Genomic DNA, 18,970 nt, shown 5'->3' with positions numbered 1-18,970 from the left:
ACCGTATATTCATGCATGTTCAGCAGCTTCCTTTGGTCAGGCGGATAGCTATTCCCTCCTCGCCCTGGTCGGACCATGGTCCCCTGGTGCTCCTCCTGGCCCTTCTGGGTCGGTACGGCACCCCTTTCACGGGCGCATTAATGATTCTTTATTGACCACTCAGCTCACCTGCCAACAAATCTTTCTTACGCACATACTTCGCGGAAAACTCGGGATCTGTTTCTTCGGCAGTGCCCCTGTGGGAGGCGCATATAGCCACAGTGCGGGGCCAGGTTATACAGCTGGCGGTGGTTCGGAAGCGGGAACGGGGGCGCCGACTTTTGGAGCTTCATTCTTTGTTGGCCTCTGCGGATGCTCGTTGGAAGTCATTCCCATCCACGGCCCATAAACGTGCTTGAGACGCCCTGGCGGCAGAGTTGGACCTACTTGCCTCTTCAGAGGCGGAACGGGCCCTGCGTTGGACCAAACACAAATTTTATTCCTGTGCTAATAAGCCTGGTCCGATGCTGGCCAGGAAACTCAATTTTGTGGGGAAACCTTATAAACCTATCCGATTGCAACTTCCCGTGGGTGGCTGTACTTCTAATCCCCAGCAGATTGTCTCCCGATTCGCGGACTTTCTTTCGCGCCTTTACGCTAAACCAGATCCTCTCCCTGTGGCTCAGGGCAGAGGCATTCTTTCAAGACCTCCAACTTCCTGGACTATCTGAGGCAGCACAGAAGGCCCTCAACGCCGGTGTCACCGTACCGGAAGTGCTCCAAGCTATTAAATCTCTACGGTCCACCACGGCCCCAGGTCCAGACGGCTTTTCCAGCCTCTATTATAAGAAATTTGCAACCCTGTTAGAACCCTTCTTGGCTGATTATTTTAATGAGTTATGACAGGGCTCCTTGCCCTCTCCGGACGTGCTTAGAGCTCATATTTCCATGATTCCTAAGACAACCGATTATGTGCAGGATCTGCAAGCCTTTCGACCCATTTCTCTTTTTAATGAAGACCTGAAGATATTGGGCAAGATTCTTAGCTTTTGTATCAATAAATATTTGCATAGCCTGATCCACAGGGACCAAGTGGGTTTCGTCCCTGGAAGACAGGCGGGTGATAACGTTCGTAAGGTGGTCCATCTTATACATTTTCTACAACAGCGGAAAATACCGGGATTCTTACTGTCCTTAGAAATACTGTATATAAAGCCTTTGATTCTCTATCCTGGGAATATCTGCGGTTTGTGCTGTCTCACTTGGGTTTTGGGGACTCTATTCTTTCTTGGATTCAAGCCTTGTATTATTCCCCTTCGGCTTCCGTTAAATACGCTGGGTATTTCTCAGATCCCTTTCCTATTTGGCGAGGTACGAGACAGGGATGCCCCCTGTCCCCAGCACTCTTTGTCCTGGCGCTTGAGCCGTTGACTATGGCGCTCCGGACTGATTGTAATGTATCGGGGGTTCCATACGCGGGACAGGAGTTCAAGTTGAACCTTTTTGCAGATGATGACCTCTTGACTCTCACTAATCCCCTGATGACGCTTGCAAATATTCAACAGGTTCGTAAGCGCTTCTCTTTGATTTCAGGTCTCTGTATCAATTTGGATAAGACTGTCGCGCTTAATATTACTTTGGCCTCAGATTTGGTTTCGCGCCTACAGTCCCACTTCCTTTATAAATGGGCTTCTTCTTCTCTTTAATACCTAGGCATTCGCTTGACCCCCACCTATGACTCACTGTTTGCTGCAAATTATTATCTATTGCTGTGCTCTGTGTCCTCTCTTATGCATTCTTGGCAATTTCTGCACCTGTCATGGATAGGACGGATTAATTCAGTGAAAATGACCAACTTGCCGAAATTGTTATACTATTTTCGCACCCTCCCAGTGCGGGTTCCTCCTCATTTCCTTCGGTTGCTTCAGGCAAAGATTATGCATTTTATTTGGGCCGATAAACGCCCCAGAGTTTCCAGAACAACGTTTTTGTCCATAGACTCCAGGGTGGCCTTGGGGTTCCCAATGTAACTAAATATTATCAGGCGAGCCAGATCGCCCTGCTATCTATGTTGCATGCTTCCTCAGACATACCTCTCTGGGTCCTGCTGGAATTACCTAATTGTGCCCCTATTGCGATTTCAATGCTTCTATGGCTTCCCCCTGCCCTGCGCCCTACGGCACTGAGTCCGATTTTGCTCCATGGCTTACAAGTGTGGGACTCGGTACGTTACTCCAGTGGCCTAATGTGATCTTTCTTGCCTTTGCTCCCAATTACTAACAACCCCCTCTTCCCACGGGTTTAGATCAACCAAGGGCGTTTTCTTGGTGGGTGGCCAATGGTTTTTCACAGGTACGACACTTTTTAACCTCTCGGTCCTTCCCTACCTTGAATTCTCTTCGGGAGTCACGGGATGTCCCTCTGGCGGAATTTTTTCATTACCTTCAATTGAGGCATTGGCTGCTCTCATTGCAGGGCACTTCTGTTTTCCCGTACCAGAAATCTGCCTTTGAACTGCTTTGCCAACAGTGGCCGGGTGCCCCAGGCCTTATCTCCCTTCTTTATGCAGCCTTGAATAGACGCTTGTCACATACTTCTCTTTCATATGCTGTTCAGTGGGAGAGTGCCCTGGGAGTGGTTGTGGATCTGGAGGACTGGAATAGGGCCTGGTCGCTTGTAGCTAAATGCTCTTTTAATACGACCACGCTGGAGACGGCCTACAAGGTATTGTTTCGTTGGTATTGGGTTCCGGCTTGTTTGGCACAGGCAAACCCTGCCTGCAGTGATTGATGCTTTCGGGGTTGTGGCCATCGTGGTGATGTTTTGCATATCTGGTGGTCATGACCGAGACTGCTTCGTTTTTGGTCTCGTGTGTTTGGCCTCCTTTTCACCTTGTTCCATCTCACTATATGACAGGATGCTTGGTATGCTTTGCTTCATTGTCCCATACAGCAGAAGTTGGTTTCCTATTTGTTTTTGTCTGCCTCTAGAACAATTGCTCAGGCATGGAAGCGCCCGTTTGTCCCTGTTCAGGGGTGCGGGACTGTATGACCACTATTATTATTATAATACAGTATTTATATAGCGCCAAAGGTTTGCTCAGTGCTGTACATTATAGTGGGGGACAGTACATGAGACAATATAGTAACAAAACAATACACGAGGGGTTAGACGGCCCTGCTCTTTCGAGCTTACTATCTAGGAGGTAGGGGATAGTGGTACAGGAGGAAGTGGCTGTGGGGGATGGAGTAGTAGGAGGAGTGGAGGAGATCGGCTGTTAGGTGAGGGTGGGGTAGGCTTCCCTGAAGAGATGGGTTTTGATGTTCAATGAACAGATGTCGAGTATCTGCAACGACTCCCAATGTAAATTCTTGAAAATATGGGAGCTGTGGTTGCAAAATACCTTTCCCACGCTCCCCCCGGCTAGCCTGGGGATGTGATGTTGTTCGGCTTTGGCGTTCTTGGATCCCTGCTCTTGGTTTGGTTATCTTTTTTCTTTTGTACTTCTCCTTCCTTTCCCCCCTTTTTTTCTGTTTGCTTTTGGTGTAGCAGTGGATAGCTACCTTTAGTCTGAGTTATTATTAGTGTTATATTTATGTTTTGTAATTTAAGTGCCATTGATAGCTGTGGACGTATCTTTTACCCTGTTGGTGTTAGAGCACTGATTCCTCTAATTTTCTAATTCTTCTATGTGCAATTGATAGCCCCTGCGTGGGCGTGATTTGTTGCTCCTGTGTTGTTATAAATTAATAAAAACCATTGAAATACAAAATGTGTAATCTGTAAGACCAACATAATCTAAGAGATATCATAATTATCAATACTTTCATTAATACACATGGAACAAGCATACTATATATATAGAGTAATCTCGGTGAACTGTATAAGTGCAACCAGTCTTAATCATCTGGAACTTAAAGTGGAACTTCACCCAAAAGGGGAGGTTCTGCTAGTTTACATCCCCCCCTCCACTGCCACATTTGGCTTTTTTTTGGGGGGGAGTGGGTACCTAGTTTTGGCAGGTACCCTCTGCCACAGTGATCTGAGCTGGAAGTTCAGCCCCCCCCCCCCCACACACACACACCGCCTTCACAGGTCCCAGAAGTCTGCAGGACCATTCACAAAGCACAGCGCACTTCGTGCATGCGCAGTATGATATTGTCTGTGTCAAGGCTTCACTATCGGTTTCCCTTACTGATGATGCCTGCACCTGAAGCTGATTGAAGAATCGGCTGGGGTGAGGACATCAATGGATCCCTGGACAGGTAAGTGTCCCTATATTGAAAGTCAGTAGCTACAGTATTTGTAGCTGTTGACTTTTAGTTTTTTTGGGGGGGATTAGAGCTCTGATTTAAAGGATTTCTATGGACACCACATACATTTTCATTTTATAAAAGAATCTTATAAAATAAAAGCAATACAAACAATATTTATTTTTGACAAGCCAATATAAGTTTACTTGAAAAATATTATTTTATGTTTTGAGTGCTGTCTGTCTGATGGCCATCTCCTTCCACAACCTCCTAGTCTCCTTGCATGCGTTCAGCTTCTCCTCTGCTCATTTGGTTTATGTTCAGTTTCTAAAGACTACATACCCCATGGCATCTCGTTGCCTGCCAGCAATGATTCCTGTATTGCCTTTGCCACCTGAAACTCCTCTTAGCACCTCTGCAGGGCTACTGTTGTAAACCACAGGGCCCCATACAACAAACCTGAAAGGGCCACCCTAAATAAACAGTTTACTATGCTTGAGTTATGAATGAACGTATTGCAACCCATTCTCCTGCTTTGTGCCTTTGGTCAGCAACGTTCCACACTATAGCAGTACGCATAAGTCTCTGCGCAGCCATGCTTTAACTGTATGACAGTAATGGGCCGATATAGATGTCAGATACAGCACTGCTCATGTGGGCAAAGATGATTTTGATTGGGGGCTGAGATGTATTTTTAGGGTAGGATTTTTATTAGGGGCTAATTTTGACTTGTCCCAATGCCTGAGCCTAGCAATGCCCAGGGTATGCACTGTGACTGTCACACAGCCATAGTTGACAAATCATGTACTAGCATTGTGATATTATATGTTGCTCTGCAGATGGCCAGGATAAATGATCTGTGGGAAACATCCTCCATGCTTGTTAAGTTCATACTGTACACTAGTACATAACTGTGCGACCCTATCCCAGCCTTCTGCAGTCTTGCTTAAACATTATTCATACAGAAGCATACTAAAATACTATCTAAGCTATGTAAAAAATGACACGTACATGTAAAGTGCATCTAAACCCTAGAACAAAAATTATATTTTATATATTACAGTTTTTGTCCATGTGGAGGCTTAATTTATTTTCTAATTTGAGACTTTTTTTCCTTTATATTTACTTGATAACGCCAAAGGAAAGGGATTGTGATTGAAGTGCAGAACATTCCCCTCTACTCATCTCTATAACATAACAGGAGGTGTTCTGTAGTTCAAACAAATGAATTGGACAGGACCAATAAGACTACTTGAGATAATATTGGCCTTTTGACAAGATCAACAGCTATTTTTTGCACCTATCAAACAGATCATACAAATGACTTTCAATGGTGTATCAATGCACAAAAATATGTCCTCTTTAATGAAAGAAGCTTATTGCCAAGGGTTACATACATTTAATCTAAACCATGCCATTTCAAATTATTTTGTTTTGTTTTGGGTAACTTTCTGAAGATGACCATAAAATATTTAATCATTGTGCTAAGTTAAATACTGAATCAGTATTGAGTTTGATGATGGCTAATTAGTCTGTTGTGAGACTGATAAAATATAGATTTGACAGCATGCTGGTATACGGTGCCTTGAAAAAGTATTCATACCGCTTGAAATTTGCCACATTTTGTCATGTTACAGCCAAAAACGTTAATGTATTTAATTGGGATTTTATGTGATAGACCAAAATAAAGTGGCACATAATTGTGAAGTGGAAGGAAAATGATAAATGGTTGTAAAATTTTTTTTTTACAAATAAATATCTGAAAAGTGTGGTGTGCATTTGTATTCAGCCCCCTTTTACTCTTATACCCTTAACTAAAATCTAGTGGAAGCAATTGTCTTCAGAAGTCACCTAATTAGTAAATAGAGTCCACCTGTGTGTAATTTAATCTCAGTATAAATATGGCTGTTCTGTGAAGCCTTTAGAGGTTTGTTAGAGAGCATTAATGAACAAACAGCATCATGAAGGCCAAGGAACACACTAGGCAGGTCAGGGATAAAGTTGTGGAGAAGTTTAAAGCTGTGTTAGGTTATAAAAAAATATCCCAAGCTTTGAACATCTCATGAAGCACTGTTCAATCCATCATTCGAAAATGGAAAGAGTATGGCACAACTGCCTACCTACTAAGACATGACTGTCCATCTAAATGGACGGCCGGGCAAGGAGAGCATTAATCAGAGAATCAGCTGCAGCGATCCACAGCTCAGGTGGGAGAATCTGTCCACAAGATAACTATTAGTCATACACTCCACAAATCTGGTTTTTATGGAAGAGGCAAGAAGAAAGCCATTGTTGAAAGAACGCTATAAGAAGTCCCAATTGCAGTTTGCGAGAAGCCATGTGGGGAACACAGCAAACATGCAGAAGAAGGTGCTCTGGTCAAATGAGATGAAATTTGAACTTTTTAGCCTAAAAGCAAAATGCTATGCGTGGCGGAAAACTAACACTGCACATCACCCTGAACACTCCATCCCCACCGTGAAACATGGTGATGGCAGCATCATGTTGTAGGGATGCTTTTCTTCAGCAGGGACAGGGAGGCTGTTCAGAGTTAATGGGAAGATGGATGGAGCCAAATACAGGGCAATCTTAGAAAAAAAACCTTTTAAAGTCTGCAAAAGACTTGAGACTGGGGCTGAGGTTCACCTTCCAGCAGGACAACGACCCTAAACATACAGCCAGAGCTACAATGGAATGGTTTATTCATGTGTTAGAATGTCCCAGTCAATGATGTGAAAAGCTGGTAGAAACATTCCCAAAACAACTGGCAGCTGTAATTGCAGCTAAAGGTGGTTCTACAAAGTATTGACTCAGGGGGGCTGAATACAAATGCACACCACACTTTTCATATATTTATTTGTAAAAAATTTTGAAAACCAGTTATCATTCTCCTTCCACTTCGCAATTATGTGCCACTTTGTGTTGGTCTATCACATAAAATCCCAATAAAATATACTTACATTTTTGGTTGTAACATGACAAAATGTGGAAAATTTTAAGGTATAGAAATACTTTTTCAAGGCATTGTAATTATTGAACCATATTTTGTGCAAAAAGGGTTTCCATCAGAAAAATCTGTATACTTTAGCCCACTGTGCATTGGTTTGTTGGTTTGCTTTCTGGAAACCAGAGACCACCCTTCTCAATCTGATCTTCTCTACCTCTTTTCTTGGTGGTAATATGGGAGCTGTGCCTATACTGGATATGACCAAGACATATTTCTAATTGGAGAAAAATATATTTTTTAAAGTCAATATTAAATCTTAATGGGAGTTTGGATATGTATATATAACCAAGAAACTCCTCTCTCTCTCTAAGATCAAAATTTAATACATACCTAAGAAAAACACCACCACACTTCCACATATCTTGGACTTTTTTTCTCTTTGTGCATTTCTTCCACAGTCAGTCATCAAATTATGCTGGTATGTCATTTTTCATAGATCTGACCAATTCCTACAAAGAAAGCATTGATATGTTCAACTCCATCCCAACAATCAGTGACTTGCTGAATGATGAGGATCTTCTGTATACCCTGAAGATAAAACTGGATCCTTGCCATCCCACTGTTAAAAACTGGAGGAACTTTGCAAGCAAATGGGGTATGAATTATGACGAGCTTTGCTTTCTGGAGCAGAAGTCTGGATCACAAAGTCCTACCATTGGCTTCTTGCTACAGAACAGTGAAAGGACTGTGGAGCAGTTGATAGACCTGTGTAAATTGTACAAGAGGGTCGATGTTCAGAAAGTGTTGCTAAAATGGGTCAATGTTGATTGGCCAATGAGGGTACATAAAATTTACCGGAGCAGTGTGTGATTACTTGTTTTGGATGAATGACATTTTTAAAAATTAAATAATCTGTACTTTGACATTGTGATATATAGTATCTGTGTTGTCCCCTATGTTGTCTTACACATGTACAGGATACAGTGGGTTTTGTTCATGAGTACTTGAAATTTACCCAAGCTGTCCATTTGAAAAGCTCTGCACAGTTCAATAGCCCTTTGGAAATTGTCATTTAAGCAGTTACATCCAGATAATGAGAATAAAGTGGTTGTAAATCTCAGAAATGAAATATCAACAAAGCATTGCCCTCTATAGTGTGTACTTGTCTCAGTCCAGAGCATCCCTTTCCTCTAATCAGTTCTCAGAGTTCTCCTCACTGAGATCTGCAGTGTGTAATTTTAAGCTCTCTGCTCCGTTTTCTGACAGCTCAGACAAGCTTTGTAAATTCGGGACTTTGTATGGATGTAGAAAAGAAAATACTGCAGATAAATAGGTTCAACTTATGCAAGAGGATTTGTTCCAACTCTGTGTATCACCCGAAGCCTGTCACTTCACTGAGTATATGCAAGCGTTTACAACCACTTTAATGTAAAAGTAATAGGGACCAGTCAACATAATTTGTAAATGCAGTGCCTACTTTTATTTTTTATTGCAATGTTTTAAATAATTGGGGATGTTTGAATATTAAAGTGAACTTTGCTGGCTTCAATCACTACTACAATCTGATTATCCAATTTCCTATATATCTACCAACAGCTATGTAGTGCAAATGCCTGCCTGACTGAATACAAATTGATTGGATAAATTAGGTAGGTCTTCATATTACATCGTTTTGATACATTTAGAGTTGACTGTACGAAGATTGTATGGTCAGACTGTATCTCAAAAAGTGCTAGCTCTGGGGCCATCAACGTTATCCTTGTATCACTACTGATGTCGTTATACTTGTTTTTGATTACTGACCCATTAGTTATCTGGCTGATCACTAAAAAGAGTTGGGAAATGTGAAAAATTTTACTTTTGACTGCTGGTGCTTGCAGTTGTTTTATTTTCTTCTTTGGGTCTTGCTAAAAGATTTTACTTTTTTAAATGCCTTTTTCTGTTACTTTTTAAATAGCATTTTTTTCTTCCTTTCCTTGACTTCCTTCACTCTGCTAATTAAGGGGATGGGTTAATTGGTCACAGGTGATACAGGTCCTATATAACTTGCTGTAGAGCTCACTCTGAGCTTGCTAATTTTTGAGCTTGCCTGTATTTTGCTTGCCAGACCTTTGGCCAAGTGGACCTTTGATAAGTGGAGTTAAAAAAAAACCGGAGTAGAAAACAGGAGATTATAACAGGAGTCTACTAACCTGTAAGTGGCGACTGATCTTTCCTGTTAATTTTGTAACTGGGATATGAGTGCTAGCAGGGTTGAGGGTTTTGTGCAGTGCACAGTGTGTCACATGTATGCAGCGATGGAGCAACAGCTCCAAGATGGATACCGCTGCGACAGATGTGAGCGAGTTGCCCTTCTGGAATCTCACATTAGAGGTCTGGAGGAGAAAGTTGCAACACTGGGCAGAACTGTCAACCTTGTGAGAAGTGATCTCAGAGCGAGTGTGAAAGAGGACATAGTTGATGGAGAGTGTGATGAGGCTGAAGTATTATGGGTGGAACTGCACGTAGGGGTGCGTACTACAAAGGTAATCATTGGAGCTTGTTATAAGCCTCCTAGTGTTAATGCAGAGGTGGAGACTCAGCTCCTTGCACAGATCAAAAGGGCTGGGACAGTTATAATAATGGTGGATTTTAACTACCCGGAAATTGACTGGAGTAATGGTACTGCAGAAACAGTTAAAGGGCAAAATTTTTTAAACCTACTACAGGACAATTTTATGGTACAGTTCATAGAGGCCCCTACTAGGAATGATGCTCTGCTGGACCTGGTAATCTCAAACCATGCAGAGCTTATTACGAATGTCCATATAAAAGAACATTTGGGTAGCAGTGACCATAACATGATTTCATTTATTGTTAGCTGTAAACAGCAAGCACTCAATTTCAAGAGAGGTCATTTTCCAAAGCTGAGAGCTGCTCTCCAAGACTTAGACTGGGAGGGAATATTGGCATTGATGAACACAACACAGAAATGGGAGTTCTTCAAAAAGACTGACTGTGAATACACTGCAAAATATATTCCCATGGGCAACAAGTTTAAAAAGCTAAATATCAAACCTATGTGGCTTACAGCCAAAGTTGAAACGGCTATAGATAATAAGAAAAGAGCTTTTATTCAATATACAAATGAAGTAACGCTATCATCGTTTAAACATTACAAGTAATATAACAGAATATGCAAAAAGGACATAAAGGCCACAAAAATTGAAAATGAATGACAGATTGCAAAAGATAGCAGGACCAACCCCAAAAAATTCTTCAAATATATTAATAGTAAAAAGATTCGGTCCGAGCATGTATGCCCTTTATAAAATAATCTAGAGTGGGTGACTGGGGACAAATAGAAGGCAAAATTATTTAATACCTTCTTCAGCTCTGTGTATACAAAGGAGCATGGGGGAGCTCTTGTCCATAATGGGCATGGTATTGACACAGCTCCAGATGATCCACATGGGCTCACAATTGATCTGATCCAAAAAATATTTAGACCGTGAATAATGCACCTGGACCGGATGGCATACACCCACGGGTCCTTAACGAATTGAGCTCTGTCATTTCAAAGCCATTGTTTATCATTTTTAGGGACTCTTTAATGACTGGCATAATACTACTGGATTAGCGTAAGGCCAACGTGGTGCCAATATTTAAAAAGGGGTCAAAATATTTACTAAGTAATTATAGACCTGTTAGTTTAACTTCTATAGTTGGGAAGATACTGGAGAGTTTAATAAAACACCACATAGATGAGTTCTTACTGGAAAAAATATTTTAAGCAACAGACAGCATGGATTCATGAAAGACAGAAGTTGTCAAACAAATCTGATTTCTTTTTATGAGGAGGTGAGCAAAACCTTGGACAGAGTGGTGGTGGTGGACGTGGTATACTTAGATTTTGCAAAAGCGTTTGACACAGTTCCCCACACATGGCTAATGTGTAGGGTAAAGTCTACAGGCTTGGAAAATCTGTATGCAAATGGCGAGAAAACTGGCTAAAAGATCGTATTCAGAGAGTAGTGGTTAATGATTCATACTCTGGTCTAGGGTCATCAGTGGTGTACCCCAGGGTTCAGTGTTGGAACCATTACTTTTTAACATATTTATAAACAATATAGGGTCTGAGATTAAAAATCCAATTTCAGTCTTTGCAGATGACACCAAGCTGTGCAGTGGAATAACGTCCTTACAGGATATCTTCTACTTACAAGCCGACATCAATGCACTGTTTAATTGGGCAACTATGTAGCAAATGAGATTTAATGTTGATAAATGTAAGGTTATGCACTTGGGGGTTAAGAATATGCATGCATCTTACATACTAGGGGGAGTACAACTGGTGGAATCAGTGGTGGAGAAGGATCTGGGGGTTCTGGTACATCACAAGCTTAATATTGGCATGCAATGCCAAGCTGCAGTTTCTAAAGCGAGCAAAATCCTCTCTTGTATTAAAAGAGGTATAGACTCCAGAAAGAGATATCATTTTACCCCTGTACAAATCATTAGTAAAACCTCATCTGGAATATGCAGTTCAGTTTTGGTCACCAATTCACAAAAAGAACATTGGGGACTTAAGAAAGTACAGAGAAGGGCAACCAAACTGATAAGAGGCATGGAGGAGATCAGCTATGAGGAAAGATTAGAGGAACTGAATTTATTCTCTCTTGAGAAGAAGAGATTAAGGAGGGATATGATCAACATGTATAAATACAACAGTGGTTCATATAGTTAACACGGTGTAGAGCTATTCACCCTGAGGTCAACACAGAGGACAAGGGGGCACTCTTTACGTCTGGAGGAAAAGAAATTTAATCTCCAAACACTGAAAGGTTTCTTCACAGTGAGAGCTGTGAAAATGTGGAATAGAGAGAATTGGTTCTGGACAGCTCAGTGGATTACTTAAAAAAAAAAAGGCCTGGATTCTTTCTTAGATACACAGAATATAACTGGATACTAATATTTATAGGTAAAGTTGATCCAGGGAATATCCGATTGCCTCTCGGGGGATCAGGAAGGAATTTTTTGTTCCCAGCAGGTGCAAATTGGATCGTGCTTTGCTGGATTTTTTTCCCTTCCTCTGGATCAACTGTGGGTATAGGATTATAACTTTTTTTTTTTTCTATGGTTGAACTGGATGGACTTTTGTCTTTTTTCAGCCGAACTAACTTTGTAACCCAACAAATAGTAAAGTCAGAATCGCAGAACCCACACTTTTAAATTTGAGTCATCATTAGCAGCTCCAATAATTTTGTTAAGATAATCAAAAATTGATATTTCATTTTATCATAATTGTTGGTGATTTAAAGGATAAGTTAACCTTTCGTAACGTTACACCCATGTTCAGTGTGTAACATGTACAAAAAGACTGGTCCCTGCTCCTCCCCCCGATCTCCCATTGTGCTTATTGTGACAGCTTTTTCCTCAACCAGGTAACTGTCACAATTTGAAAAAAACATAGCCATAGTCTGCAGCAGTACTGCGTGCCACCGGTGATCTGCTGATCGCTGGTGCAATGCTTTTCAGACTTTTCCAAAACCAAAAATAGTCAATGCACATATTTTACATGCCAAAAAAAATTTACATTCATCATTTTTTGTTAACCGCCTCCCGCCCCCCATGTAAGGTAATGACGGGCGCAAGGCGGTTCTCTCATTCTGGGAGGACGTCATATGACACAGCGGATCACTGATCAATGGAAAGAGCCGAAGATGTCGGCTTGATCATGTGATCAGCGGTGTCCAATCATAGCTGATTGCATGTAAATAGGGAAATGCCGGTTATTGGCATTTCTCTCCTCATGTGCTGTCACACTGACAGCTCAAGAGGAGAGGAGAGCTGGTAAACGGGATCCCTCAGAGGGGATTTGTACACTGATCATCAGGGCACTGATATTCAGTGTGCCCTGATGATCAGTGTAGCCCCATCAGTGCCACCTCTCAGTGCCCATCAATGCCAGCTGTTATTGCCCATCAATGCAACCTGCCAGTGTCTCATCAATGCCACATATCAGTGCCCATCTGAGCTGCCAATCAGTGCCACCTATCAGTGCTGCCAATCAGTGCCACCTATCAGTGCCAGTCATTGCCGTCTGTCAGTGCCATATATGAGTGCTGCCTCTCAGTGTCCATCAGTGATGCCTGTCAATGCCCATCAGTGCCACCTACTAGTGCCTCCTCATCAGTGCCACCTATCAGTGCAGCCTATCAGTGCCCATCACTGCAACCTCATTAGCGCACATCAGTGAAGGAGAAAAATCACTTATTTACAAACTTTAATAACAAAAACTAAAAAAAAATTTTTTTCACCAAAGAAAGCTCTATCTGTCTCAAAAAAATGATAAAAATTTCAAATGGGTACAGTGTTGCATGACTGCGCAATTGTCATTCAAAATGCGACAGCGCTGAAAGATGAAAACTGGCCTGGGCAGGAGGGAGGTATATGTGGCCTGTAGGCAAGTGGTAAAAGATGAACTAATCCTTTAAATCACATTACCTTCTTCTCTCTCTCAGGAACTCCAGCCTCAAAATTTCAAAATATCTCCATCAGACTTCCTAGTTTCACCCAGCTGCCCATGCCATTACATAAGCATTTATATCCATTGAAATGTTCCACATTTTGTCATGTTACAACCAAAAAGGTAAATGTGTTTTATTGGGACTTAATGCAATAGACCAACACAAAGTGGCACATAATTGTGAAGCGGAAGTAGAATGATAAATGGTTTTAAAATTTTTTTGCAAATATCTGAAAAGTGTGGCATATTCAGATACCCCTAACTAAAATCTAGTGGAACCAATTGCCTTCAGAAGTCACCTAATTAATAAATAACACAACACACCATCCCCACCGTGAGACATGGTGGTGGCAGCATCATGCTATGGGGATGCTTTTCTTCAGCAAGGACAGGGAAGCTGTTCAGAGTTGATGGGAAGATGGATGGAGCCAAGTACAGGGCAATCTTAGAAGAAAACCTGTTAGAGTCTGCAAAAGACTTGAGACTGGGGCGGCGGTTCACCTTCCAGCAGGACAACGACCCTAAACATACAGCCAGAGCTACAATGGAATAGTGTAGATCAAAGCATATTCGTGTGTTAGAATGGCCCAGTCAAAGTCCAAACCTAAATCCAATTGAGAATCTGTGGCAAGACTTGAAAACTGCTGTTCACAGGCGCTCTCCATCCAACCTGACAGAGCTTGAGCTATTTAGCAAAGAAGAATGGGCAAAAATTTCACTCTCTAGATGTGAAAAGCTGGTAGAGACATACCCAAAATTATTTGCAGCTGTAATTGCAGCAAAAGTATGGACTCAGGGGAGACTGAATACAAATGCACGCCACACTTTTCAGATATTTATTTGTACAAAATGTTGACAACCATTTATCATTTTCCTTCCACTTCACAATTATGTGCCACTTTGTATTGGTCTATCACATAAAATTCCAATACATTTGTGGGTAATTGACATTTAACTGCCTATTCAAAGAAATGGGCTTTACATGGAAAATAAAAATCATTGTTGGTAAAGTGCTAATTTACCAAATCAAGTAAAACTATAAGAGTGATTTAGTAAAGGGAGTAAGTAGACTTTATTCCAGCACAACAGGACCATAGATGCTTTTTTCTTTGAGCACCCAGAGCAGAATAATTAGGTGACAAGTGCAATGTGCCATGAAGAATTGTATGTGTGTGTGGGGCACAAAAAAATAAGAAAAACAGTGAGGAGGCTTAAAACATGAACTTAATCGTTGTGTTCATGATAATATTATGTCACAGTCCTTGCATGCAAAACATATGGTTTTATTTGTATGCTACAAGCAAAAGTCTAAAAGACACATACAAACCTCAGCACAACCACAAAAAAAGTGAAATCTTCCATTACATATGCTTTTCTACACACAGCCTATCTTGAAGTTGAATGTTATCAACATAGTAATAGCTGAGCAACCAGCAACTGCTGTACAATATAAAGAGTGCAGTGTTCAGGAGTATGAAATACACAGCATAGTGTAGAGGGATAAAGTACAGGTTCAGGAAAACATAACTCAGGAGTGCAGGGGTCAGGAGTGCATAATGCATGCAGCACAGGGGTCAGGTGCCTAATGTGCAGAATGCAAGGGTCAGAAATGTCATACAACCTAGAGCATTGGGGTCAGGAGTGTCTAATACACAGAGCACAGGGTCAGGAGTCCATAATACACAGTGTAAAAAATTGGGTTGGGGGGCTGGGTCATGACACCTACTTCCCATCCCTTATCTATGTCCCTGCACACACAGCTCTTAGTAAATTACATAAAAGATATAGCTTTGTAATAAAAATGCTCTCCAAATGTGATTACTGATAAACAAAATAGTGTAGTTGAAAAAACCTTGCAGAATATGTGAATGTACCCAGTGTTTTCTAATTGTTGATATCATCACTAGTTTCTAGCATACTTTCCTCATTTAACATGCAAACAATGTGTACAAGCATGGTACTGAATATTTCATCCGTGGACTAAGTTTGATTTAAATAACAGGGTAATTTCCAATATAAGAAAAATACATATGAAAATTATTTAAAACGTTACACATAAACTAACTGCAAGAATTTCAGAAGTGCCAATGCCCCATATATAGAGGAAATCACATGTGTTATCCATCACCACACCCCCTCCATGGAGAGATGAAGAGGAGGGGCCCATTAGGGACTGCCCAGCATGAATGCCCCACAACAGTGGGACTGACAGGGTCACCTCTGCCTGAAAAAGCCACTGACTGTGAACCACTCGCTCAGTGGCAACAGATGAACATGAGACATGTCACATGTCACAACGTGACACCATTCTTGAGCAGTGACGTGTGCGCTTCCGCTTGGCACAGGAGCTTGCATGCGCACTGGCAAGGATGCACTCCTGGCGCATGGCCCATAGCTTCTGCTTTTTGGCTGGTGCCAGAATGTCATTTTATTAGGCGATCTATCACCTAATATGCCACACAGAGTATCCACAAACTAGCAAGTTCCCACAAGTACTATGTCTTGACAAATGTTGTGCAAATAGACATTGGTGCTGTTTTCAGGTACAGATTGGCTGTGAGATTGGCATCTGACATTGCAGCAATTGCAAATCTTATTAATATACATATATATATATTTTTATACATCTATGCAGCATGTCTTAAATTCATCTGTTGCCACTGAGCAAGTGATTCACAGCGAGTAGCTTTTTCAGGCAGTGGTTATCCTGTCAGTCCCACTGTTGTGAGGCGGTCCCTAGTGGGACCTCTTCATCTCTCCATGGACGGGGTGTGGTGATGGATAACACATGTGATTTCCTCTATATAAGGGGCATTGGCACTTTCATTTTGATTTGGCTCTGAGGAAGGGAGGTCATCTCCCGAAACACGTCAGCTGTTCATATTGGTACTTATGGAACAGGACCCCACTGTATGGGACTGAAAGACCTGGTTTTATGTCTGTTTTTATGGCTTGTTTGTGAGTATCCATTTGTGATCAATTTTTAAAATAAATTTGTTATCACGGTAATGCACGAGGAGAGTGCACCCTCTTGTGTTTTGTCTCGCTAATTCTTACATTCCCCAATCTGTGGAGGGCTGCACCTCATCAAGTGACAGACACCATGTGAAATTGTGGAGCACCAAGCTTTTATGGTTGGTATTGATTGCAAGAATTTCAAAATAAACTAAATTGCAGCTTATTGGGGTTGTGGCTTATAATTATTTTCACAATTGTGTTTATGTAGCTGATGTCATTTACATTCATATTTATGTATTCATTATACATGCCCCTAAATAAATACAGAACTTTAATTTTTATTTTTTACTTAAAGTGACCCTGTCAGCTTTGTTAAAGTCTTAAAACTTAAGCAGGCCCCCTGGGCCTGGAGGAGCCTAAAGCGTTTTCTTTGTGACTCTCCCATGGCTTTATGAAGTTCCAACATTTCCTTTTCTCTCGCTCCTTTCCTTTTTGGGAGGCCTTCCAAGAGACACAGTGAGTATAACAAGCATGCTTTACTGCATATACAGACTGATTTTATTGTTGTGGGTTTAGTAACACTTTAAGTAGCACACAAAGTTCAAGGGTCAGGATTAAGTACCGCACAGAGATCAAATGGTCAGTATTAAGTGGTAATGGTAAGTGGTGCCATTTTTGAGTTGCTGCTATAGCAGTGTGATGGATTGGAGCCTGTGCACTGCATAGAGGTGACGTCTGTTTCCCAGGGACAGACTGCTCACTACAGGGACTGCCCCCAGGAAATGGTTACAAATGACAATCTTAGTTTAATTACACTTAACCCTTTGCTGGCAGATGATTTTTTTTTTGGTGACAGGTTCTCTTTAATGATAAAAAAACAAAACAGAGGATGCATTAAAAGAAGGTATTCTACTCACAAAAGTACATGAATATAAGCACATCATATGAGACCGATCTGTCCAGTTCGCACTGCGTTTCTGAATGGTGATGAGAATGATGGCCATCCAAAATAGCTGACACGTTTTGAGGACTAGCCTCTTCCTCAGAGCCTCAAAACGCGTCAGTAATTTTGGTGTCCATCATTCTCATCACCATTCAGAAACGCAGTGCGAATTGGACAGAGTGGTCTCATATGATGTGCTTATATTCATGTGCTTTTGTGAGTAGAATACCTTCTTTTAAATTTAATAAACATATTTTTAAAAGTAATGCACAAGGCCGGTGCGCCCTCTGTTTTGTTTTTCTCTATTAGTACTTTTGGACTCCCCAGTTCTTTGAGGGCAGCAAGGCGTGCATATTCCAGATATTCATTGGCGATCCCTATGACATAGAATCCATCAAGATTATTTGGGTTTTTCACTTTCACATCTCTTTAACCACCTTCTGCCCGCCCTATAGTACAATGACGGGCGCAAGGTGGTTCTCTCGTTCTGATAGGACGTCATATGACGTTCTACCATTCTCACTGCGCATGTGCGGGTCAGGGAGCGCACAGCGCGGCGATCACCGGTCTGCTGTGTCCCGCGGGCACAGCGGATCACGGAAAGAGCCGAAGATGTCGGCTTGGTCATGTGATCAGCTGTGTCCAATCACAGCTGATCACATGTAAACACGGAAATGCCGGTTATCGGCATTTCTCTCCTGTCACGCTGACTGGAGGAGAGGAGAGCCGGTAATCGGCTTTCCGTGGAGGGGACATGTACACTGATCATCAGGGCACTGATGATCAGTGTGGCCCCAGAAGTGCCACCTGTCAGTGCACATCAATGCCACATATCAGTGCCCATCTGAGCTGACTTTCAATGTCACCCATCAGTGCCAGTCAGTGCCACCTATCAATGCCAATCAGTGCCAACTATCAGTGCTGCCAATCAGTGCCACCTATCAATGCCGCCTAACAGTGCCAGTCAGTGCTGCCTATCAGTGCCATGTATCAGTGTTGCCTTTCAGTGCCCAACAGTGATGCCTGGCAATGCCCATCAGTGCCACCTATCAGTGTCCATCACTTCAGCCTCATTAGCGCACATCAGTGAAGGAGAAAAATCACTTATTTACAAAATTATATAACAAAAACTAAGAAAAAACGTTTTTTTTTTTTCAAAATTTTCAGTGGTTTTTGGTTTAAGAAAAAATAAAAATCCCGGAGGTGATTAAATACCACCAAAAGAAATCTCTATCTGTCTCAAAAAAATTATAAAAATTTCATATGGGTACAATGTTGCATGACCGCGCAATTGTCATTCAAAGTGTGACAGCGCTGAAAGCTGGAAATTGGCCTGGGCAGGAAGGGGATATAAGTGCCCTGTAGGCTAGTGGTTAATGATA

General features: G+C 41.7%; 1 protein-coding gene across 5 annotated transcripts in view; it reads left to right on the top strand.

Annotated features, from left to right (window-relative positions):
• Nucleotides 1-16,868, top strand: part of EDARADD (EDAR associated via death domain) — a 155,322-nt gene extending 138,454 nt beyond the window's left edge. For all 5 annotated transcript variants that reach the window (XM_089681761.1, XM_089681763.1, XM_089681764.1 and 2 more), the window contains one exon: nt 7,676-16,868. In XM_089681761.1, coding sequence (XP_089537887.1) covers nt 7,676-8,049 — 374 coding nt within the window. In that variant the 3' untranslated portion in view covers nt 8,050-16,868. The remainder of the gene's footprint in view (nt 1-7,675) is intronic.
• Nucleotides 16,869-18,970: the final 2,102 nt, after the last annotated feature.

This window comes from Staurois parvus, unplaced genomic scaffold (assembly GCF_062004578.1).
Source record: "Staurois parvus isolate SC_StPar_1 unplaced genomic scaffold, SC_StPar_1.0 ptg000277l, whole genome shotgun sequence".
Lineage (NCBI taxonomy): Eukaryota > Metazoa > Chordata > Amphibia > Anura > Ranidae > Staurois > Staurois parvus.
The sequence above is the reverse complement of the archived record's forward strand: the minus strand, read 5'-3'. Positions and strand labels throughout refer to the sequence as shown.